Here is a 24,094-nt window from a genome sequence, read left to right as displayed (position 1 = left end):
TTGCTAGTCCCAAGTCGGGTCAGTGTAAAAAATAACAAAATTCGATAAGATAATAAGATAATAATTTTTCTGAAATCCTAATGTAAAATATGGTCCCAATAATATCATAAATTAATAATCATGAAAATTTATATATATATATATATATATGCTGATATAATAATGTATGTTTTTCCTACAGCTCATATCTATAAAACAATTGTTATGTTTTATTTTCAAACTGTAATGATATAAAATGTTTTGTAACATGTCATAAAGATAGCTACATTTTGTAAAAAACTTTCAATTTCTAGATAACCATCATTTACATTTTGATAGTTTGATTGACTATTAAAATATAACAATTGATATTATTATTCATAAATTTGAATTTATGTATGACATGTGTATAAGTGACTTTGTCTATTGTATTTGTAATTTATTATTAATAATATTTTCTAAATATTACAAATTCAATTCCAATACCATATAATTTAAAACATCTGAAAGTCTATGTTAAAATTGTCTCAATTCATAATTTAAAAAAATTAAAATATTAAAAATATATCTACAAATTAATAATTATTAATTTACACTATAAAACAATAATTATTAATTTATAGATAAATTAATATCACTATAAATTAATAAAATATTTTGGTCCCAACATTATTAATTTATAGAGGTTTTACTGTGCACTATTATTTCTTTTTTGACATCACTGAACATAAACTATTATTTCTTTTTTGACATCACTCAACGTACACTATTTTAATCGTATATTTTTCTATTTCTTAATAAAAATGATAGTATTATTTTACTGTCGGTCCAAAATGATATTTATAGATGAGATTATCAATTTTTCATTTTTTTAACTTCATCTATTAAATCAACATTTAAAGCAGATTATGTTACATTTTTTTTTTCCTGCTTTTCTGTAATAAAAGATTAAAAGTGGTAGAGAAAAGTCAAAAAGATCTACTATAGCTGTGACTGGGAGTGGTAGCACGGTAAAAACATGTGGTCTTGGGGTAGATGGACTTGGAGTCGGCACAGAAACCAACCCAGTAGTAGTAGTACTACATGTTATGTATATCCTCTCCTGACCTATTCACGGATTAAAACTTAAACAATGACTGAAATTCGTGTGCGGACAAAGATGACTGACTGATACCCACATGAGCGTTTTCAATCCAAAAATGTTACTACAAATTTCAATACAATATATAATGCTGGTAAGATAATACTAATTAATATTTCATAAAACGCCCAAACTAACTAAAAAAGTTTATAAAAGATGAAAAACAAATTTTTGTTCGACGACATTTGTTGCGTTTTTAACAAGTACCCAACTACATGTTAACACATCACTTGTTATGCTTTTCAACATTTAAACACTATTTTGAATTGTTTGATCCTTTTTTATTCTATTCTTTTATTCTATTTTAATTATTTTTCCTCGTTTATTTTTAATTTATTTTCCAGTGATTGTTTAAGATATAACTCTTTATCTGCAAGTGTAGATTAATTAAAATTTTCTTGTCTTCGACTTTTGTGATTGTCCAGCCACTAGGGTCAGTTTCATATATTCAATTTCCAAAAGGATAAGTCCCACTAAAGTAAGAAAGATAATACAAATTCTAGATGCACTCTTCTCTATTTAGTTGAAAAAGTCTTATGGTAAAAACATTACTTTTATCAAATATCGATCCAAAACGTTTCTTGCAACGAAGAAAGAATCTCTGCTTTTATTTAATTTTAATTAATGTGTTAGATTACGAAGTTGTGTTCTCTAAAAACACCAATTTTTTTTTTCTTTGGGAGAGACTGGAATAATGCATATATCATACGAACGATGAAACCGGAATTTACAATCTAATCATGTAAAGGAAAAGGAACTATATAGCGTTAAACAATCACTAGAAAGTATAATTTATGCGATGACCATATCGACTCCTTGATCCGTGGCTGAAAGTCCAGTGCCTCGACCTTGAAGCTGGACACAACCTTTTTGACATGCATTGTCGCAAATCTCTTGTGTGGCTTCGGTTACTTTCATGCATATTGGCATACATTCTCTGTGGCATAGCGGAATTACTTTCTTACCTAGTAGTGCTTCTTGTCCTACCACAATCTTCGTCAACGTCAATACCGTAATTATCATTAAACTCAGGCTTGCTAAGTTTCTGTTTCGACTCTTCATTTTTTTTAGTTCGTGAGAAGATTTGATCAGGGAAAAGAGCTAGAGAGAGAAATGGTTTCTTGGGAGAGAATGAAATGATTTTGAGTAGAAGGGGATGGTCAAGATTCAAACGATAGACATGGCCTCATATGTGTCCGATTTTTGCGTTGATTTTTTACTATTCTAAACACGAATAGAGATATATATTTACTATTTTTAAATAACAACTGAGGCGACAAGATTATATGAGAACAAATATTCTTATTCTGCTTTATTTTTTTTAGTGGATCATGTCATGTGTATATCCTTAATTAGTCCACTTATTCTTATAGCATGGATTTGTCCAATCTACAATTACCGAATGTTTTTAGATAAACTTGAAAACTTGCTTAGATATATGAAAATAACACAGAAAAAAACAAAAATCAATATGTATTTTACTTACTAGATAAAATGAAATACTATTGATTTTCATTAATTATTTGAGTACTTATTGATTACAAGCATTGAGGATAATAAGTTCAACCATAGTTGAGCCGAAACATCTCATTTTGAACGAAGAAACTTCCTTGTAGAACTGGAATCAAGTGAAACGTCTGCAGTTAATAAATATGTCAGTCAGCTAAAAAAATCCAACAAAGAAAAATACCTATAGCCTCATACATATTTAGTAACAAGACTAAAAATTGAAGATTATAAAGATGCCCTAATGGCTGGTCCGAGATTAACCGATGGGAAACTAGTGTCGGTTCCTTATTAGCACAAGTTAAAAACATTGAAATAGCCATTGTTTTATCCAAGTTAAGCCTTTTGTTTTAACCAAATGAGACCTTGTATTATCAATCAGATCACAAATAGAGAAGAGAAAGACCTGACTAAACCTAAGAGGATGATCCTCCCCATGTAATTGGAGGCTTCCACTCACAAATACGATTATTCCGCCACATCCACCGGCTATTGAAGACGGCTGAGAATCAACGGTGCTGATCGAATGACGACATTGATCGAACGGGAGTTGCTTAAGCTTATTGGAGATGTTTTCCACGCGTAGATCTTTTGGCCTTCAAAAGTGAGCAACGAAGTGGGATTGTAGAGAGTTGATAGAGAAGATCGATCGTTGTCAAAGAGATGGTAGTAGTGTAGCACAAAAGCACTTGCCACTTCTTCTTCCATTCCTTTATTTGTCTCTGCCATTGTCAAAATTTACCCAAAGAAAACTGAACATCAAGTGAATATTTTCTTAGCAAAACTAAAAAGGTCTATATAAACATGAGTTATCTAAAGGAGTTAACTTCTAGGGTGCGGGAAAAGATGCTTAATTTGCAAACAAAGGTAAAAGAAAAGAACAAAGAGTCTTTAACTTTAACAAGATTTCTTCTAGGTCAAGTATTGCATATATAAAATATTTTCTCAACTTTTCTCAAAACCTTCACACATTTAGGAAGCAATCTTTCTTTGGTGGAGTACGTACTCTTCTCAATAGACACAGAAGCAAGTCCTTTGGTATGTATAAGTCCTTAAAATCAATCATTCAACACAAACAATGGTGGATCCTAAACTTCTAAACTCGGGTATGTATGTTCTCTCACTCAGATGAATCAATTACTCAATTAGTTTATACTAAACTAGTTTATGATAAGTCAAAACCATGATTACTCAATTTCAAGAAACTTGAGAAACCTAAAATCAAATTACCTTACGTGAAGATCAATCAACGCCGCCAACTCGATGGCCAATAAGGGTAAATTTCATATTCAGTCTTCCAATTATCCAAGTAAACAACCTGCCTCACGGCCCAAAACGATATGACCAGAGACAAAAGCATAGTCATCCTTTGCTCGTTAAGGTTCTTAACACGAACAAGCATATGAGTAACAAACGCCAAAAGCAACCCAACCACAGTGTACAAGAACCCTACAGTGTACCCTTCCACTCCAAGCTGCATCTCTGATCCTTCCATAAAGAAAACAAACTTACTCTCATCTTCATAATCTTTAACATACAATGGCATTTCCCTGATAATGTTAAACATCGTCCCGGAAACGCTAAAGAAGTAGACGAGAACCGCACCGGTTAACCAGATTCTCCGGTCGTGGAGAAGTGTTTCTCCTTTTAGAATCTTCTTGACAAGAACCGGAGCCGAGATTATGATCAACGCAACGATGATTCCGATTTGCGTCTTTGTCAGAAGCGGTGGTCGTTGGATTGGACCAACGGTGAGTTTTGTTAACCGTTCGACGAACTCTGTCATCGATTCTGCTAACCCGGCGAAATCTCCACCGTCCATTTGATCAGATTCTGTTAAGTTCTCCGTCGTGGGGCTAACGAAGGAAATGTGCGGTAACGTCTCGACGTCAAAGAGGTGGAACGAAGCTTCGGAGTGAGTTGACTCGATCTCGCAGAAGAAGAGCTTTGTTCCGTTATTAGATCCATTGTTGTTGGAGATGAAAGTGGAGGAGACGAGTCCGAACTCGCGGCGGAGCTTTTGAAGACGGAGCTGGCTATTGCTGTGGAGATCGACGGAGTCGAAGAAGATGATGAGTGAGTAAGGTCTCGGTGTGGGTACGGAGGTTAAGAATTTGGAAACGTCGTCGTCGTAGAGATGGATCACACCTGAATCGGGGGATGATGATCGGAGCGAGACGAGCTCGTTGATGAGATCTGAGTCCGAAGCCGAATCAGCTAGGGCAGATAGTAACGGAAGCAAGAAGAAGAGGACAATGATACGATGTGAGAGATTCGTCTGAACGACCATCTTGGAATCGCCGCAATATACTGGAGAAGTGAAGAACTGTTCAAAATCAATGTTTTTATAGGTTCGAGATTGGTGTTAGACCTTCTTCACAAGCTAGAGGGTTTGGTTGGAATTGATGAAAAATAGTAAAAAGAATTGACAGCTGTGGGATTTGAACCCACGCCCTTTCGGACCAGAGCCTAAATCTGGCGCCTTAGACCACTCGGCCAAACTGTCTTATTGTTAATGTGACTACACACTAATTTTTATTACTTGTGTTATTTTATAGTGTAGTCATTCGCTTACACTATTGCTCTCATATCAAATCTTATTAGGACCGACATGCCGACATGTTTAGATAATATTGTATATAAGAAACATATGAAAAACCACTTTTAGTACAAAAAGAGATAGTCATGGATTAATATATAAATTAAAGAGATTCATAGCTAATTGGTGATTGAAAAAAAGGTCTACACAAGGGTAAGAGTTATAGACCATACGTGATACATATTTACTAACAATTTATCTCTAGTAAATCCTGCCATTGGTATGAATGTATCATTAATCATTTCATTTCATTAGTACTATATCTCATCATCTTAATGATTTTATTATAGTCTCTAGAATTATAGTCTAAAAGTAATGAGTAACGAGGTCGAGTTGCGTATATTTTAATATGATCAAGTAAGTGCATTCTGTGTACATTAGATCTGAGACATTCATAGCTAATTGGTGATTGATTAAAGTCTCCACAAGAGTAAGAGTTATATACTTAAACTCAAACTAGACCATACATATTTACTAACAATTTATCTCTAGTAAATCCTTTCATTGGTATGAATGTATCATTAATCATTTCATTTTATTAGAAATCATAATCTTAATAATCTATTGTAGTCTTTACAATTATAGTCTAAAGTAACGAGTAACGAGGTCGAGTTGCATATATTTTTATTTATGATAAGTAAGTGCGTTCTGCTTACCTTAGATCTGAGACATTCAAAACCATATAAATAAATTAGTAATCATGTAAAAAAAAGTATAGAATTTCAGATAATAGACGAGACAGTCCAATTTAATAATCGTTGTCAACCTAATAATTTAGTAACTCCAGGTATATCATTTGCCTGGATCTATATATATATTTTTTGAGACATTTAACAAATAAATCCTAAAGTTGCAACATATTTACAATCATGCCATTAGTATTAAATATTAATTTATTTTTATTTAATTAATTAGTATTAAGTTTTGATTTTTGAAAACAATATTTTCTATCCTAATAAAATTTCCAAAACAATAGGAAACACTTCCTTTAACATTAAATATTAATTATAATTAATTTAATTAATATTAAGTTTTCAATTTTACAAAACAATATTTTATCCATACAGACATTTCTTAAACAATCGGTCTAATCAATAAACGACATAATTTTTAAAACTGGACCAGAAGGTGAACCGGAAGCCTTTTAGGTTACTGGGCCAATTAGTCGAACTGGTTGAACCACGGGTTAATTATTTTATTGGTTTGTTTACATTTTATAAATATAAAAAAATGTAATTTGTAAGGTTGTACATTTAAAAAATATAAATTAAACATTAATATATATATAGTTAATCTATAAAATAAACTACATTTTTAATTAAAAAAATAGCCCTACGTTGTACCACGGTGAATATCTAGTTCTTATTCATAAATCGTAACGTGATTGCTTCACGTGCCTTGTCTTGGGCTAACAAAAAAAAAAAGATGAGAGACAAACTCTTTTAGTTGAACGAAAATGTTATGGTCTGTCCGAAGCATGTTGCGTATTATTTGTTTGTTATTCTTATAGATTTATTTATTTTTTTTTTTTTGATTAAAGGGTTTCATATTCACATTGATGTATTCGATTTTACTATATAAGTTTTATTTAAATATGTGAAAGGCTGTAACCAAAGAATTTTGTTGTAGAGAATTAAATAATGTCTTTTGTTATTTTGCTTTTACATGAACACTTCAATATGGATCCCACTTCCACTTGGTGGCAGCCTGGCGATCCAATTCTCCATGTTCCTCTGTTGTTTTCTATATAATTCCCAAAGTATCCCTTGCAGCACATCAATATGGTTAAAGTGATCAATCTCGTCAATTTAATGAATAAACCGGTCTGTGTTTAGGTACCTAAACCGGTTAAATTATAACCAAAACTGTTTACACTTCAAAAAAGTAATATAAATCCATTGAGCTTACTGTTAGTTTTCTCTAATTAACTTTTTTTCTTTACCTATTTTTTTGCCTTTTTTTTACAACTTTGTTAAATATCATCATGATTATATGATTTATGATATAAAAACAAACCGCATCAAAAGTCTAACTCAAATAATAAATTTAAAGAATTATTAGTGGTCAAAACAGTAATTTCCCGGTCTTTATAATTAAAGCAAGAAAGAAAGCTCTATATACTCTTCCCACTCACGGAACTAAGAGAAAAACTGAAATTATTCGAAGCAGAGACGACAACCAATGGAGACGAAGAGGAGAACAGTCACGAGCTGTTCTTCCATGGCGGCTCTATTCTTCTTCATTGCGTCTCTAATGGCGTCTTCATCTATCGCAGCAACACCGACACAGTCGTTCGAAGAGAATTTCAACATCATGTGGTCTGAGAATCACTTCACGACTTCCGAGGATGGAGAGATCTGGAATCTTTCATTAGACAACGATACCGGTACGTTCAAATCCGATTTGCTTCCGGTTTAGCTTGGATCAATGCCGTCCTTTTCAAAAATTATTACACTGAGACTCTTTTCCGACTTCCGACTTAATTCTATAATAAGTCTGTCTTATAATTTATAGTAAAATAACATGATTGGACCTAAACTTTTATTTCATAGATTATATTCTGAATATTTTGATTGGATGAAAATAAAAAACAGGATGTGGATTTCAGACAAAGCACATGTACAGATTCGGATGGTTCAGTATGAAGCTAAAGCTCGTCGGCGGCGATTCCGCCGGCGTCGTCACCGCTTACTACGTGAGCCGACGTTCTTTTTTAACACTCAATGTTCTAAAATAAGAGACTCAATTGTATGATTAATAGTTTATACGTTTGATGAGCAGATGTGTTCGGAGAATGGAGCAGGACCGGAGAGAGACGAGATAGATTTCGAATTTCTAGGGAACCGAACCGGTGAGCCTTACATTATCCAGACCAATGTGTATAAGAACGGAACCGGGAATCGGGAGATGCGACATTCCCTATGGTTCGACCCGACCAAGGATTACCACACCTACTCAATTCTTTGGAACAACCACCAGCTCGTGTAAGTCCTATCTTGATCTTGGGTTAACCATAGAAATATCACTAACCGAACCGGGAATTATGGGTTGGAATCTTATAAGTTACGAACCGGGAACGGAATACAAAATTTTCAATCAAACCGACCAAAAAGCTAGCCTTACTTTAACCAAATTGTAACAAATTCAAACTAGACCAAATCGAACCGAATTGGTTAACCATAGGTACAATTTTATCGATTGGTCAACCAAAAGTGTAACCCGGTTGAATACAATGTAAATCAGGTTCTTCGTGGATAAAGTACCGATCAGAGTATACAAGAACAGCGATAAAGTACCAAACAACGACTTCTTCCCGAACCAGAAGCCGATGTACTTGTTCTCCAGCATCTGGAACGGAGACGACTGGGCGACACGTGGAGGTCTCGAGAAGACTGACTGGAAAAAAGCTCCGTTCGTCTCTTCATACAAGGACTTCGCCGTCGAAGGCTGCCGTTGGAAGGATCCATTCCCTGCATGCGTCTCCACCACAACAGAGAACTGGTGGGATCAGTCCGACGCGTGGCATTTGTCCAAGACACAGAAGATGGACTATGCGTGGGTGCAGCGTAATCTCGTCGTATATGATTATTGCAAAGACACTGAGAGGTTTCCTACTCTTCCTTGGGAGTGTTCCATTAGCCCTTGGGCTTAAAAAAAATCAATTTTGGTTTTGCTTTTAAAAGTGTATTAAGTGGAAATGGTTGCTGTAATAATCATTTTTTTCATCTTCTGGATTATATTCCTGTTTATTTATTTAATTAATTATTTTATACAGTCTGCTATTTTTCATGGTTTTGTTTACAACTTACAAGGTTCAAACTACATAAAAAAGAAGTAGCATTTTTGTGATATATCAAGAGAACATACACTTTTGCCCAATCTACACATTCGATAATATATGACCATCTTTGTTACTACATTAGAAAGACAAATGTAACTTGGTGATATGAGAAGTGAACTTTTGTCCAATAGAAAAATGTAACTTGGTGAGATAGTCTTTTGTAGCTAACAAATTATATTTTTCTATTACCAGTTTTTTAACAACTACCTTAGTAACAAGTCTAGGGAATATGAGAAGTGAGCTCCTTATGATTAAAATATTCCAATAATCTAATACGAGTAGATCTACAAAATCGTAAAAAAAAAAAAAAAAAAATTGCAGTTGTCATCTTTAGTTTTTTATTTTTTTCACCAAATTGTCTTTATTTAATTTATTCGGTAGTTGACTTTATTTTTGTTTGCATCAAAATTGCAGTTGACTAAACCCATATATTGATTGACCATCATATCACAAAATATGATTTTTAGAATTTTTTCTTTATATCATAAAGATTGATTTTCTGTAAAATTTAACTAATTAATGTTAGTAAATTGTAAATTTTAAGAATCATTAAATAAAAATTTAAAAATTTGATGTATTACTATTTGTTAACAATTATGAAAATATGTTATTATAAATAAATAATGTAATATTAAATGTTTTCTTTTTAATTTATATGAAAATCCTAAAACATCATCTATTATATAAACAGATGAAGTATAAAGAAGTAAATAAAACCAATCAATAATGAGCATAAAATTTATAGCATCACACAGAAAAAAAAAAAAAAAAAAAAAAAGAGCCCCAAACCTTTTGAAGAGTTGCACACATAAACAAAGAAAATGGTGATCAATTTAGTCCCTCTACTCCTCTCCCTAATCACCATCTTCATCATCTTCAACCCATCCGCCATCGCAGTATCTGAAACAACCGTAGACCAACATCAAATCCTCAACACAACAAGCCAATGGCTCCAATATTTCCCACCAAGTCTCAACCAATCCACAATCGAATTCTCTATTCCCACAATAATCGCCGCCGTACTCTCGTTCTTGGCCGCCTCGATCTCGAGCGCCGGAGGAATCGGCGGAGGCGGTCTCTTCCTCTCGATAATGACGATCGTAGCCGGTCTCGAAATGAAAACAGCGTCGAGCTTCTCTGCGTTCATGGTAACCGGAGTCTCTTTAGCGAACGTTGCATGCAACATCTTCGTTAGAAACCCTAACTCAAGAGACAACAAAACCTTAATAGATTTCGATTTAGCTCTTACTGTTCAGCCGTGTCTGCTTCTTGGAGTAAGTGTTGGTGTGATCTGTAACCGTATGTTCCCTAACTGGCTCGTGTTGTTCCTCTTCGCTGTGTTTCTTGCGTGGTCAACGATGAAGACTTGTAAAAAAGGGGTTTCTTATTGGAATTTGGAGTCGGAGAGAGCCAAGATTAGGAGTCCTAAGGACGATGATGGGATCGAGGGAGCGAGATTGCCGCTTCTGAGAGAAGATGTGGGAGAGAGAGGAATGGTTAGGTTTCCATGGATGAAGCTTGGAGTTTTAGTGATCATTTGGTTACTCTTCTTCTCCATTAATCTTTTCCGCGGAAACAAATACGGTCAGGTATGATTATTTTTGTGTTCTTTCCCTCAATTTTTTTTTTTTGTTTGTTTGCCGTAAAAAGAGAATTTTGAAATATATATGACGACAAACAAAAAGTTGTGTTAGTTGAAATGTTTGTTTGTCCTCATATCTTAAAAAGAAAGAGAAAAATCGTTTAGGTGATTAATATATACAATATTTTTATAAAAAAAAATGAAATGATTGAAGTTTTGTGAAATTAACGACTTATTCTGCACTCGAATGGTCAAGAATTACGTGTATTTTTTAGTGACAGATGTTACTTTGGATTTGCACAGGGTATCATATCGATCGAGCCATGTGGAGGTCTCTACTGGTTCCTCTCGTCGCTTCAGATACCTCTCACTATCTTCTTTACTCTCTGGATTTGCTTCAGTGGCAGTGTCCAAAGCAACCACACATCACATAATAATAACCAAGACTCTGAAAAGGTCCAATAATATTACTGTGTAGACTTGATTATATTAGCATAGTCATAGTCAGCATGTTTGATGAATCTGAAACTGGACTTACACACAGGATATTGGACAGAACAAGTTTATGCTTCCAGTAATGGCTCTGTTGGCTGGAGTTTTGGGTGGCCTTTTTGGAATTGGCGGTGGAATGCTTATTAGTCCTCTTCTTCTCCAAATCGGTATTGCTCCTGAGGTATGTTCTTGACTTGTGTTGTTACTTGTTAGAATCAAAGCATCCCATTCGAACCAAAGTTTAACCGTGCTCTGTACTATACAGGTAACCGCAGCGACATGTTCTTTCATGGTTTTGTTTTCTTCATCAATGTCTGCAATCCAGTACTTATTACTAGGCATGGAACACGCTGGAACTGCTGCGATATTCGCTTTGGTTTGCTTTGTAGCGTCTTTGGTAGGACTAATGGTGGTTAAGAAGGTTATAGCCAAGTATGGGAGGGCTTCAATCATTGTGTTTGCAGTAGGTATCGTCATGGCACTCAGCACTGTACTGATGACAACACATGGAGCTCTTAATGTCTGGAATGATTTTGTCTCTGGTCGCTATATGGGTTTCAAATTACCCTGTTAACTGAAAATTATATAAATCCAGCTAATAAAATATTTTCATTTGGTCTCTTGAATCTTGAATTATTAAGCTAAGCTAGCAACTCTTTTAGACTAAACCGATACAAAAAGAGTCACAACCTGAGATTTTTATTTTGTCTGCTGCAAATTCTGACTGTAGGTAAAACAGATATAGTAATTGTATTTATAGAAATGTACACTTACACTTGATTTATCACACAAACCATATACCAAACTTACATTTCACACAAATTTTATTAGTATTCCTCTGCTCTTAATTCATATATACAATATTTCTAAGCAATAGGAACCGCGCGTGAGGACTGAACGAAACCATCGACCCTTTTCTTGGTCTCATCAGGGTTTGCGCCCACGATTTTGTCCATCGCATTACCATCCTTCAAGAACAAGAAAGTTGGCATCGCCTTTACTTCTAGTCGACTCGCCACTTCCTGACCAATCCAACATAGTAAAAACAAAGAAAAACCATTAATTATCTACCAGTTAAGTAAGTAGTTGTTCAATTCTTTAACAAAAAAGCCATGAAGAAAGGCACATAAGTAGTAGATTTACCTTGACATCATCAACATCAACGATGAGAAACAGAGCATCCTTATAGCTAAAGGCAAGCTCTTCGAAGAAAGAGTTCATAAACACAGAAGGAATACACCATGACGCTGTGAAGTGAGCCACAATCTGCAAAAAAAAGAACACAAAGAAACAACCTTTTGTTGGTAAATTCATATAACCAGACAAGCCAAAACCCATTCATGTCACAATCCTCTAAAAGTAAAATTCATTGGTTCATTCTCAACAGTTCATATGATCATATCCTAAAGCAATGTTTTTTTACAAAGAATCGGTTTTTAACCAAATCACAACCTCCTTAAAACTTCTTATCCTACAAAATCTGATTTCCTACATGATGAAGAGAGACTTACAGGACAACCTTGATCCTTGGCTTGACTGACATAAAAGTCCCATGATTCTGAAGAATCAACTTTAACAACTCTTGCCATCTGTTTGAAAGGTTTTTTCTTTCTAATCTCTAACGTATTAGATTGGCTTCTGGTTTTATCCTGTAAAAAAAAGATAACAATGTTTCAGTATTTATCTATCTCTACTACGATGAGATGGGACCGAGAGAGAACAAAAACTATTTGTATTAATTGACAAAAAAGTGTGGCCCAGTTATATTGATGAACGTTTTACAAAATATCAATGTCTCGTGGCATAGATATTAGTAGGAAGAAGATAGTAACAGATATTAAGAGAAGTTAGACCGACACAAAAGAAAAAGATTCTTTTGGACTATAGCCGACTAGGTGTTTGACCATGCAAGAAAAGCAAAATATCTCATCTTTTTCGTTAATCGTTTTTTTTCCATATGACATAAACCTCCTCGTAGGGCTTTGTAACAGTTTCTTTATAATTCCGATGAAAAAAAAGTTAAAATTCCATATCGAATTTACCAATTTCCCATTTAAAATTAAAGGAAGGAAATCGGAAATCCAAACGTCATGAAAAATTAAATAAAAGAGGAAAAAAACAAAGTTTTGGAAAACAGAGAGACCCTTTTTTGCTCTTTGGTTCAGTATATATATAAAAAATACACATCGGATCAAAGGAAGTGTGAGGGAGAAGCCAAAAAAAATCTCAATTTCCATATATCTCTCTAAAGAGTCAGTTCACAAACCCTAAAAGATTCATCATGTCTAGTAAACGTTTCGATCCGATGGAAGATCCGCCGTCTGCTTCTTCAAGCGACGATGATGAAGTTGACGCTCCTCTTGAAGAAGGTGATGAAATCGTTGGGAACTCTTCCTCTGACGAAGAAGAATATGATGATGATGATCTTCCCTCAGCACCTCCCATGAAGAATGTACTTTTCCTCCCCGCCACAACTGGTAAGCTAGTTTCCGATTCCGAATCAGGTTCGGGAGAAGAAACAGAGTCAGACTCTGAACCCAAGAAGAAGAAAGATCAGTTTTTGACGAATCATCCGACTGTGAAGCATGTGACCGAAACCAAAGATTCCGTTGCGAAGGATCAAGATTCCAAAAAGGTTAAAACTTTTGAGAAATCTGTGGGCAAGCGTTCACGTCAGACGGATGAAGGAGTTGTCTCATCAACGAAGAGGGTCAAGAAGAGTGGTGGTGGTGAAGAGACGAAGAAGACTTATTTCCAACGTGTTTGGACTGAGGATGATGAGATTGCTGTGTTGCAAGGTCTTATGGATTACAAGAAGGAAACTGGTGTCAGTCCGTATGATGATACTAATGGGGTTTATCAGTTGGTTAAGAAATCTGTTAGTTTTGATGTTTCCAAGATCCAGTTTATGGAGAAGCTTAGGAGTTTGAAGAAGAAGTATGAGAATAATGTTGGTAAAGCTAAGAACGGAGAGGAACCTAGTTTTGCTAAACCTCATGATCGTAGGACTTTTGAGTTGTCTAAGTTGGTTTGGGGAGCTAATGGGATGGCTCTTGATTCGGTTGTGAAACCTAATGGGAAGTCTAAGAAGAGCAGTAAGTCTAAGAAAGTCGAGTCTGTGAAGCAAGAGATTGATTCTTCTTTGCCTAATGGTAAAAATTCTGAAGATGTGATGACTACTAATAAAGGGGTTGTGGAAATGGATTCGTTTGCCAAGTCTTCTCTTGTGAAGTCACTAGCTCGTGTTGGTGTTGATGAACTCGCTGCTGATAAAGGATTGAGTATGCTTGCCTCGGAGGATAAGAAGAGAATCGAGGAGCAGTGGAAGGCGTTGCAAGTTAGGGAATTCGAATTCTGTTCGCAGAAGAGCGGTTTCATTCATGAAGTGGTGACTAAGATTGGTGAAGCTTTTCGATCAAACGTTTAAAAATATATGTACTTTTGTTTTTTTCTTTTGCCTCGTTTGCCTAGAACTCTTGCTTTTCTTATTTCAGTTGCTATTGATTCTTGAAAAGATTTCATATTGGAATGTTTCGGATTTATCAATGTAATGGAAGGAAGTTTTTAGCTAAGTGAAGCAATATAAGTTTGTTTACACTAGGCAGGAAATCTTGAGGAAGAAGACTTATTTTGTGCGGCTTCTGTTTGTTGAATTTTCTTGTTGTGAATTCTCTTTGTCTTCTTTTTTAGCAGCAATGGCTGAAACATAATATGCTGAAGTCACAAGTCCATGTCCTAGGCAAAATATGGCTCCAATAACGAAAAACCAACGATGCGGCAAGCTGCATAATCTCTTGGATTTCGAGTAAGCCAATGTTCCTATCATCAGCGCTGTGTAGCTGACAATAAAAAAGATCCTAAGACCCAAAAAAAAGGAATGTCAAAAACAAAAGCAGCTGATAATTCGGAATTGTTGTGTTGAATGAAATCCAAAACGTTTTCATCTTTCAATTACCAGGAGAGAATAAGAAAAGCCACTGCGAGTATCTTATTCGCCGTTGCTCTGTTGAAATCTTGCTTAGAGCGAATGTAAGTGCAGCCTCCAAGCACGTTGGCTAGGACATGGACAATAAACAGAAGCACCATTGCAGCTACTCCCTCGGCAAAAGCTCCCGCGCTCGGGGTTCTTGAACATCCAGAATTCGAATGTCTTAAATGTTGTTGTTGATGATGATGATGAGGTGTCTGAAGGGGAGAAACATCAAATACAAGAAAAGATTATTTAAAATGAAAATCAACTACATTTTTACACTTATTGTCTATCATAGAGAACCTTGCTTTGAGCAATCTCAGCTTCGATCCCGAGGACTGTTGCTGTAATGTCTGCACATATGATCACCACAGAAACCAAGAAACCAAGTTCGCTTTCCATTTTTCCTTGATTCATAAAAACCTTATTTTATTCTATTTTGATTTGATTACTGTATTTATATTTCCATTGTTCTATGTAAGAAGTTTAAGGGAGAGGAAAAGAATAAGGAGACAGCATCAGATTACTTTCCTAAGCCCTGCCTCTCACTGCAAGACAAAAGAGAGATTCGGTTTTGGTCTTTCCAAGTAAGTAAAGTTTCATTCCTTTTCTATATATGACATTAGTTTGGATGCTTTTCTTGTAAACTAGATCTTATGTAAGTTAAATATATCTATTAGACTATTACAGAGATATAGAGTTCATACTGAATGAAATAAGAGGTTGATCACATGTTTGACTTTCTTACTTTAACAAAGTCAAAGCTCAATAGAGGCAGCATGTGGCGTTATACTCTGTTTTGGAACGTGAAGAGAGGTGAAAATTATGATTCGCATATCTTTTTTTTTCTGTAATCACTACCCAGTCTACCCTAAATGTTTATTATAAATTTACAGGTTGTAATAGGAAAAGAATCATACCTGGTTAAGATTTGATCACCTTTGTAACATAAACGTTTTTATTATAAATTTACAGGTTTATAATAGAAAATTTTGGTTGTAAATTTTCAATTTTTCTAAAAACGTTTCTTCTTTCATGGTGTGATATGATATCATACGCTTATGGAAATGTTCACTCTCATTTTGGAAGCAGTTTGTCTGGATATGGTGAAGCAGGAAGAGACAGAAACAGAGCTGTGTCCGAACCAAAGTCAAATCTCCGTAGAGTTTCTTTATAATTCACATCCCTCCTTGTGAATCCAAGGACAGATCTTGAACAAAACATGCATGGAGTTTGGCTTTATTTCAAGAAGTCTCTAAGCTGCTGCAACGCACAGAAGTCAACTAACCGTGGTGATCCAGTGAAGAAGAACCGAATCCAGAAGACGACAAATCCAACTGGATGGTCAAGATCAATGTCAAATATGAGAGATGTATTTGTAACACATGGAGATGGAGAAGCTATGCAGAATCCAAGCTGCTGCAGCTCTCGGTCTTTGGAGAGCTCCAGGTTAATAAACACGACAAAAGTTGAGGGCAATAACGGTTACTCGGGGAGATTCAAAGGAGAATCTTCTTCTGATTTACTTCCCGGTCGTTGTTCAGAGAGATTTGATGTTCTTGGCTCTGACATCTACGGTTTTGGAGTTCTTTCTTGTCGCAAATGTCATGAGGGAGTCAGAGATCTTGATGCGTTTGAGGCGCATTACCTTTCTAACCATTCCGGTAAGACTCAGATTCGATCTTTTTTATTTTACCAGGGTTTTGGTCAAATGTTTTGAGGAGAATCTGTTTTGTTTGTTTTTGCAGTCATCAGACTCTTAGCTGGAGAGTTTTCAAGAACAACTGTTGAGTTAATCTGCAATACAGGCTATTCTCACAAGCATGGCAAAACAAAAGGGAACAACATTTCGGCGATCTTGAAAATACAAAATCTGCAAAGAGTTGTTGCAGAGTTTGAGGATTACAGAGAAGTCGTGAAAATAAGAGCGAACAAGCTTTCGAAGAAACACTCGCGGTGTATGGCTGATGGGAACGAGTTTCTTGGGTTCCACGGTACAACTCTTTCTTGCACTCTCGGTTCCAGTAACAGCTCTTCAAACCTCTGTTTCTCGGATCAATGTGGAGTTTGTCATATTCTAAGACATGGGTTTAGTGCTAAAACGAGACCGGATGGGATTAAAGGGGTTCTCACAGCATCAACCAGCACTACAGCTCTTGAATGTATTGAAATTACCGATCAAAGAAGGAACATAGGTTCATTGAAAGCTGTTGTGCTATGTAGAGTGATTGCAGGGAGGGTTCATAAACCTATGCACAAGTTCGAAGATCCTAGTGGGTTTTCTGATTTTGATTCGTTGGCTTTGAAAATGGGACCAAATTCAAGAATTGAAGAGTTTTTTCTGTTGAGTACTAAAGCTTTGTTACCTTGCTTTGTCATCATCTTCAAGCCTTGAAAATAAATTTCTTTAATCTTTTTGTATAGTTTTTTCTCTTCTTCTTTTCTTGCAAAACTTGGTGGGTCTCCTTATACATATATTGCTCCCTTTATTATATGTGTTATTAACCTCCTCCTAAACAATCTGATCGACATTAATGTGTAGATGAATACTCCTATTCAAGGTGATTTTAAAATTTAAGCATTTGACCGTTTTTGTTTTTGGGACAACCTATTCAATACATATAGGCCATCTAATTATTTGTTTCCTTATACTTGTTGATTTCATGAAGAAGTATTGAATGAGAAGTAGTATAACTTTAAGCTTTGGAGTTAGCCAAAGACACGCACAAAAACAAAATACCATATTTCTTCAAAGTTACGTACACATATCTTTTGGTGATTTGCATACACCACATCAGCCGAATCTGGAAGTGTAAAAAAATTCACGTGAGCATCTGACAGCCACGTAAGCAATCGTAAATAATTTATTTCAATAGGGACATTTCCGTATTTTAGCTCTTTTTAAGGGGCAAAAAAAGAAAAAAAACATATTTCCGTCCATTGAGGAAGCAAAGGTTTTTTTTTCCCGATATTAAAATAAAAATCCGAGAGAAAGAGAGGAAGAAGGAGAGAATCTGAAGAAGCTGAATCATAACCGAAGCTCTGTTGAGAACCCCCTCCCCACACAGCGAGAGGGAGGTAAAAATCCCTAACCACTCTCTCGTCTTCTTCCCCTCTCTCGTCTCCGGCGGCGTAAAAAAACACTCAAAAAAATCTCAATCGGAGAGAAGAGAGAGGTAAATAATAATCAAAAGCCGATACGGAAGTTGTGACAAAACGATGTCGAAGAAGAAAGTGGCTGGTAGCACCATGACACTTAAGGACTTCCATGGTGGCTCTATACCATCTGATCTCCCTCTCCCTTCTGCTCCTGGAGTGTAAGTCTCCCTCTCGATTCGTTTCTATTCCCCCTTTGGATCGCCTCTTAGTTGCTATGCTTATTAGAGATCAGTCGTATCCTTGATTCGGTTTCTTAGATTCGAGTGATGTCTCCGTTTATACCTAGGGCTATTAGATCTATATCGATTCTGATTGTTTAGGTCTGTTGTTGTTGTAATCTGAGATTTGACATGAGTCATTTCTACCGTTGATGATCAATTTTGCCATTGTAGGATTCCGAAGATTGCTACGGATCGAGCTGTGTTTGACAGAGCGCCTTGGGGAACTTCAGGAGGCAGACCTGATCAGAGGACAAGGCCGAGTTCGTCTCATACTATTAGAAATTTTGATGATAAGTCACTGTTTCTGCCTCACACCGCAAACATCGGACGCAATTTCAACGAGGATGAAAGGAAGCCTCTGGATGGGCACTCCTCTCCTCGTAGAATGTTCAGTGATGATATTTTTCGGGTTTCACGTCCGGAGGTGAGAACAGACTCGGTTTTAGCTGGACGACATGGTGGTTGGTCAGCAACGGCTGGTTCTTTCCCTGGGAAGATTAATGATGTGACTGGTAATGTTTGGACTGGGAGGAAGGAGGTTTCAGTGGCTAACAATGATCCGGGACAGTCCCCATGGACTACGCAACCAGCTGTTTCTAATTTGGTCCATTCAAGTGCGATTGACCAACTGTCTTCAGGTAGATGGCAGTCCAAGCTTTTGGTTCCGTCTCAGATGGATTTTGATGTTGTTAAGCATTCAGAGATAGAGAGCAGAGGTTACAAGACTAATAGCCTTGTGCTTAATCAAGGGGTTGAGCCACATGGGGCACGTATAGTACAGGGCTTGGTCGCTGAAGATGGGATCCAAGGTGGTAAAAAAGTTTCCCCTGAGTTTGAAAAAACCCCTGGTCCAACTTATTTGGATGTTAAGGAAGCGAGGACTGTATCAAACAGCAGCAATAAGCCTCATCCAAATTATTCTGACGTTAGGCCTGCTGGACATTTGGTGCAATCAACTGCCCCGTCTGAAGTCGTGGAACGACCTAAGCTGAACCTGTTGCCTCGCACAAAACCTCTTGATAACATTATTGAGAAGCCTGTGAATGATGGAAAACTGGTATTAATTACTAATTTTTGAGCTGCCGCTTTGGTTTTCATGTTTTTCCTTGTTGATCAACTGTGTTTTCTGATGGCTCAACTCTATATCTGCAGGAAAATGGTGCTTCAAATCTTATTCAACGTGATACTGTTTATGCAACACAGAAAAGTATGAACATTTCAAAACCTGGTTTGTCTGCGGATGAGATTCCTAACCAGCCGATTGAGCGCCCCAAATTAAATTTGAAGCCCGTGGCACAGTTGCTTGAGCAGCCAGAAGTTAAAACTGAAAAGGAAAGGTAAGAATGATCAAAGTTTTATTAAGCTATGGTGGTACTTATATTTATTGTCCCAGCTCAGTAGTAATTATTTTGGATCTTTGGGACATAAGTAGTGACACAGAAGAGTTGCTTAATTTCTCAAAATGTGTACTGACTGATGGTAAATACTGGAAGGATTATGGTCGTGACATTTTTTGGTATAAATTCAAAATTGAGATAGATGTTATCAAACTACCCTCAGACGTCCTAGATGGTAGAATATGCTAGAACATTGAATTTAGTCCATAGTTACTTTTACTTCTCTAGAATTATCTACTAGACCGTTTCCTTGGCTATAAGAAATATGCTTACATTTTCTGGTTCATGCTGCAGAAGTGCGGTTTTTGGCGGTGCCAGACCACGAGAACTGGTGAGTGCGTATTGTTTGTGTAATTCTCTTGTTAAGTTGCCTGTTTGTTCAGCATCATTTGATTTCTTGGCTGTGTAGATTCATATAGATTTTCAACCTGATTTTAATTTCTATTTGCGACTAGGTATTGAAAGAGCGAGGCATTGATGAGATCGACCATAACAAATTGGAGCAACCGACAGACAGGTTTGGGTTTCTTCTCACTATCTGTACTTACTGTTCCATTGAGATCCACTATCTAATTCTAAGTTCTTTTTATTACTTTCCGATATATCAAAAGGATGGTCCCGAAACCGATCGAAAGAGTTCCAGAGCATGCAATTCAAAGGCCAATGAGTTCTCCCCGTGGCTTGAGAACAAGGAAATTTGAGCAAAAGGACGGGAGAAATGTAAGCGACAATGCCAGATCCGAAACTCAGAGGAGGAACTGGCGTGAAAATGAAAACAAGAGCTCAAGACAGCAACAGCAGACTCAAGAGAAGACAAGACATCCATCACCAGAGACATGGCGAAAACCGGTTCCCCAGAAACCTGAATCGCCAGATAGAACAGGGCTTCGTCATGGGAAAGCCGCTTCTGCCCTTGAGCTAGCTCAAGCCTACTCTCCTTTCTCTGACCCTAAATCCGGAATTGGAAGCAGCAACAGTTTTAACACAAGCCGCAACAACCAGACGCAGCAGCAACCGTTCTCTCGGTTGGTAGGATCAACAACAACAACAACATCAAGAAAGATTAATGGCTACTGAGTTATTGTTCGTTTGTTCTTTGATATATGGTTTTAGTTCCGACTAATTTGATCTTGATTTCTCGAGCACATCTCATGTGGTTTGTGGGATCGTTTTGAGAGAGATTTAAATATGATATGTTCCCTTAAAGAACGGGTCGGATTACATATGCCAAACATGGTTACATTCTTCTTTGGTTATACATTTTTTCTTAACCGTTCCTGGGAATGTTTGAGAATTCTTGCACAAGCATGAACACACTAGCAGTCCGACGAATGTGTTTTATGCAACGATAACTTTTTCTACTTTTGCGTTTTATGAACTTATTAAAACCAGTGATTTCAAGTAAGTTCTCAAATTATGAACTTATGAAAACCAGTGACTTCAAGTAATTTCTTAAAGGGTTTTCGAGATGGCCATGTCTACACCTCAATATCAATGAAACGTGAAACATCAAAAAAAGGACAAATCATTCAGGTCAGAAAATATGATATTGAATCACAAACACGAGAACGTAGTGACATACATATGATTTAAATGGATTATAAGGTTCTACATCACAGAGACCAAGTGTTTTCATACATACTAATATTTAAACCTCTAAAGAGGAAAACTCTTCCAGCAGATTTACATCCTCTTCTAACTGTTGTCTGATTTTTCCAGAGCTGCAAGAAAAAAGCATGTGGGGGGGTACCAGTAAATAAATAGAAGAAGACAATAGAGTCGGACTCCAAAGAAACACAGCATATATATAATGAAGTTTTGGAGAGTGTACTGTTGTAGTTGAGAAGCTTCTCAATCAGATCAACATGAGTCATTAGCATACGCCTGCAGCAGTATCTGACTAGCAGAAGCGCATCAAGGGCGTCCCTGCCAAAAGAGAAAACATATATTGTAAATTTCATACCTACCCATTGTGGAGCTTATCAAACAGCCATAAAAATACAGGTTGAATATGCCTAAAGAAAGAATCTCCTCTAAAAACAAAACTTGCTTTAATTACAAGAAGAAATGCAAAACCAACACGGATTGAATATCTAGACACCAAGACTAAGATGCTTCTACAGAATCAGAAGTCTTCATTCACACTTATAACAGTCGAGATAGAATCTACAAACAAAACAAGATAGGCACAATAGTCTCTTCCAGTAAACACATAAACAACAGATCATATTAGCTAAAGCCTAATCTTTTATCGATTCGCTTCTCCAACAGATTCGCACAAAGTATGATTGGTACTAATAAGAATCATGTAGATGAGCACAATTCTAATCAAAAGCCAAATCTAGATAGGCACATAGAGATAGATTATACAATATAGGCAGGATATAGTCTCTTCCAACGAACACAATAAACATAAAGAGAAGATTATGATAAGCTAACAACTCCTTCAACAATTAGAATAGCTATTTCCCCTCAAATAGAGAATTGTAGTTGACTAGTAGTCTCAAGTCTCAAACTTAAGTTATCATCTGCCTACAAGAAACTACAGAACCAATACCAAATCTGGGCAAAATTTCTCTAAAACTCAATAACTAAATTACAATCTATTTTCACACACACAAAGTATGAATGAATAGAGCAAGTGAAAAGCGCTTACCCTTCAGTGTAATCAAGCTGGAGAAGATCAAGATACTGATCCCATTTGTTTCCAATCACCTAAAACAAAATCACAAAAGTGAATGAAGAAAGCTTAGTAATAAATAAAGCTCAATACTTTCTTTTTCTTGCTCTATAAAGAAATTTATCTAATCGACCCAGCCATCATATTATGGGATAAGAGAGAAAGAAAGAGAGTAAAGATGTCATCTTTGTCAAAATTAGAGTAACAAAACCCCTAAAAGGACGGAGTAAAACACCCCTAAACAAGACCATAGCGAAAGGGAAAAAAAAAAAACAAACCTTTCCACAAGTGAAGCAACGAACAGGGATAATCATCTTGAGGCTTGAGCTAACTTGGTCTTGTTCTTCTGTCTCTCTTTCTCTGTTAACGATTTTAGGGTTTTAGGGTGAAGAACACAAAGGGGGCTGTCTGAGAGTAAATAGGTGAAGAACAACACGACGTCGTATTAACTATTTTTTTTCCTTTTTTTTTTTTTTTTTTTCGTTGACAATCGTATTAAGTACTGTATAAACTATATTCAAATCAAGGCTTTCCTTAACAGTTGTTCACTTCATTTGTATAATATTCTCCAAACCAATAATTCTTTTAAGATAAACGTATAATGAACACTAAATAATAAAAAGATTGTAGACAATTCATTCATATTCACAAAAGATCTTTCAAAGAGATACCACTGATCATAAAAATAAAAAAGGTGAAATATTTAAGAAAGAATAAAGGCAAACTTTTCCCAAAATAACAACTCCTCACATTAGTTATGATCACAATTTGAGGCTCTTTCAATTTCAGACTGTTTAATTTTAGCAAAATCACAGTTCGAGAAACAGTTATTCTTCTTATGTCCTAATTCCAGAATTTACAACAAAGAGGTATTATATGATCAAATATATAATGCGACAGAGTTTATATGGGACTCAAAACTTTATGGATTCAAGTGTCGTTGTATTGAATTTTGATTAAATCCTTTCAATGGACCTAATAACAAATATTGAACATATCCCCGTTTTAATTTAACAGAGAGAATAAAGGCGACTTCGTTTGTATATGTAGTTTTTTTAATGATATTAGAGAATATGTAGGAAAAGTTAGGTTGTGAAAAATTAGGGTTTGCAAAATGTTGAACTTGCGCCGGACTGCAGCATCAACTTCTCTTCATCTCTGGAAGAATGCTACGCCTACGAGAATAATGGCTTCGTTTACTTCTTCTTCTGCTGAGATCGATACCCCTCCATTGACGACAGGAGACGGGGCTTCTTCTTCTTCTGCTAAGAAGGAGGCGGCAAAGAGTAGTTTCATCAAGAGAATGCGGTCTCTTACCAGTGAGACCTTAGATTTTATCACGAGGGAGGAAGAGAAGAAGAGTGTTATCTTCACTCATGCGGATCTCGTCAGCTCGGCAAAGCAGCTTGACAAGGAAGGCAAACATGCTTATGCTCTCGAGGTCAATCATCTATGATCCCCGCCGATGATCAAATTGTCTTTCTTTCTTGGAGATTTATGAAAGTTTTTTTTTTTTTTTTTTTTTTT

General features: G+C 36.0%; 10 protein-coding genes, 1 non-coding gene and 1 pseudogene across 12 annotated transcripts; 5 read left to right on the top strand and 7 right to left on the bottom strand.

Moving 5' to 3' along the window:
- On the bottom strand, positions 1,804 to 2,332 carry LOC104755408. Its single transcript, XM_010477784.1, has one exon. The coding sequence runs from the start codon at positions 2,180 to 2,182 to the stop codon at positions 1,913 to 1,915; it is 270 nt and encodes an 89-aa protein (XP_010476086.1). The 5' UTR covers positions 2,183 to 2,332; the 3' UTR covers positions 1,804 to 1,912.
- LOC104755406 lies at positions 2,560 to 3,474 on the bottom strand (annotated as a pseudogene).
- Positions 3,264 to 5,106, bottom strand: LOC104755407 (probable dolichyl-diphosphooligosaccharide--protein glycosyltransferase subunit 3A). Its single transcript, XM_010477782.2, has 2 exons — positions 3,857 to 5,106; positions 3,264 to 3,348 (listed from the first exon to the last, which is right to left on the bottom strand). Exon 1 carries the CDS (start codon positions 4,914 to 4,916, stop codon positions 3,873 to 3,875), a length of 1,044 nt encoding a protein of 347 aa, XP_010476084.1. The 5' UTR covers positions 4,917 to 5,106; the 3' UTR covers positions 3,264 to 3,348; positions 3,857 to 3,872.
- Positions 5,053 to 5,132, bottom strand: TRNAL-UAG. Its single transcript has one exon. It is a non-coding gene; the product is annotated as a tRNA-Leu (tRNA).
- LOC104755405 (probable xyloglucan endotransglucosylase/hydrolase protein 8) lies at positions 7,340 to 8,999 on the top strand. Its single transcript, XM_010477781.2, has 4 exons — positions 7,340 to 7,611; positions 7,820 to 7,920; positions 8,007 to 8,209; positions 8,469 to 8,999. Exons 1-4 carry the CDS (start codon positions 7,407 to 7,409, stop codon positions 8,875 to 8,877), a joined length of 918 nt encoding a protein of 305 aa, XP_010476083.1. The 5' UTR covers positions 7,340 to 7,406; the 3' UTR covers positions 8,878 to 8,999.
- LOC104755404 lies at positions 9,816 to 11,760 on the top strand. The gene is made up of 4 exons (XM_010477780.2): positions 9,816 to 10,655; positions 10,952 to 11,104; positions 11,193 to 11,321; positions 11,406 to 11,760. The coding sequence occupies exons 1-4, from the start codon at positions 9,888 to 9,890 to the stop codon at positions 11,712 to 11,714; spliced, it is 1,359 nt and encodes a 452-aa protein (XP_010476082.1). The 5' UTR covers positions 9,816 to 9,887; the 3' UTR covers positions 11,715 to 11,760.
- Positions 11,866 to 12,911, bottom strand: LOC104755403 (thioredoxin-like protein CXXS1). The gene is made up of 3 exons (XM_010477778.2): positions 12,652 to 12,911; positions 12,284 to 12,406; positions 11,866 to 12,162 (listed from the first exon to the last, which is right to left on the bottom strand). The coding sequence occupies exons 1-3, from the start codon at positions 12,727 to 12,729 to the stop codon at positions 12,007 to 12,009; spliced, it is 357 nt and encodes a 118-aa protein (XP_010476080.1). The 5' UTR covers positions 12,730 to 12,911; the 3' UTR covers positions 11,866 to 12,006.
- On the top strand, positions 13,166 to 14,613 carry LOC104755402 (probable transcription factor At1g11510). The gene has a single exon (XM_010477776.1). The coding sequence runs from the start codon at positions 13,422 to 13,424 to the stop codon at positions 14,565 to 14,567; it is 1,146 nt and encodes a 381-aa protein (XP_010476078.1). The 5' UTR covers positions 13,166 to 13,421; the 3' UTR covers positions 14,568 to 14,613.
- LOC104755401 lies at positions 14,641 to 15,542 on the bottom strand. The gene is made up of 3 exons (XM_010477775.2): positions 15,414 to 15,542; positions 15,096 to 15,325; positions 14,641 to 14,997 (listed from the first exon to the last, which is right to left on the bottom strand). The coding sequence occupies exons 1-3, from the start codon at positions 15,525 to 15,527 to the stop codon at positions 14,766 to 14,768; spliced, it is 576 nt and encodes a 191-aa protein (XP_010476077.1). The 5' UTR covers positions 15,528 to 15,542; the 3' UTR covers positions 14,641 to 14,765.
- Positions 15,781 to 17,641, top strand: LOC104755399. The gene is made up of 3 exons (XM_010477772.2): positions 15,781 to 15,926; positions 16,203 to 16,774; positions 16,859 to 17,641. Exons 2-3 carry the CDS (start codon positions 16,333 to 16,335, stop codon positions 17,503 to 17,505), a joined length of 1,089 nt encoding a protein of 362 aa, XP_010476074.1. The 5' UTR covers positions 15,781 to 15,926; positions 16,203 to 16,332; the 3' UTR covers positions 17,506 to 17,641.
- On the top strand, positions 18,061 to 21,189 carry LOC104755398. 2 transcript variants are annotated; one of them, XM_010477769.1, is made up of 6 exons: positions 18,061 to 18,427; positions 18,662 to 19,547; positions 19,643 to 19,827; positions 20,182 to 20,218; positions 20,343 to 20,404; positions 20,499 to 21,189. In XM_010477769.1, the coding sequence occupies exons 1-6, from the start codon at positions 18,330 to 18,332 to the stop codon at positions 20,962 to 20,964; spliced, it is 1,734 nt and encodes a 577-aa protein (XP_010476071.1). In that variant the 5' UTR covers positions 18,061 to 18,329; the 3' UTR covers positions 20,965 to 21,189. The 2 variants fall into 2 exon arrangements, with proteins under 2 accessions (XP_010476071.1, XP_010476072.1); XM_010477770.1 differs by having other exon boundaries at positions 18,379 to 18,431.
- Positions 21,405 to 22,976, bottom strand: LOC104755397 (DNA-directed RNA polymerases II, IV and V subunit 10). The gene is made up of 4 exons (XM_010477768.2): positions 22,846 to 22,976; positions 22,544 to 22,602; positions 21,719 to 21,813; positions 21,405 to 21,608 (listed from the first exon to the last, which is right to left on the bottom strand). The coding sequence occupies exons 1-4, from the start codon at positions 22,879 to 22,881 to the stop codon at positions 21,583 to 21,585; spliced, it is 216 nt and encodes a 71-aa protein (XP_010476070.1). The 5' UTR covers positions 22,882 to 22,976; the 3' UTR covers positions 21,405 to 21,582.

The sequence above is a fragment of the Camelina sativa genome, chromosome 17, assembly GCF_000633955.1.
Source record: "Camelina sativa cultivar DH55 chromosome 17, Cs, whole genome shotgun sequence".
NCBI lineage: Eukaryota > Viridiplantae > Streptophyta > Magnoliopsida > Brassicales > Brassicaceae > Camelina > Camelina sativa.
The sequence above is the reverse complement of the archived record's forward strand: the minus strand, read 5'-3'. Positions and strand labels throughout refer to the sequence as shown.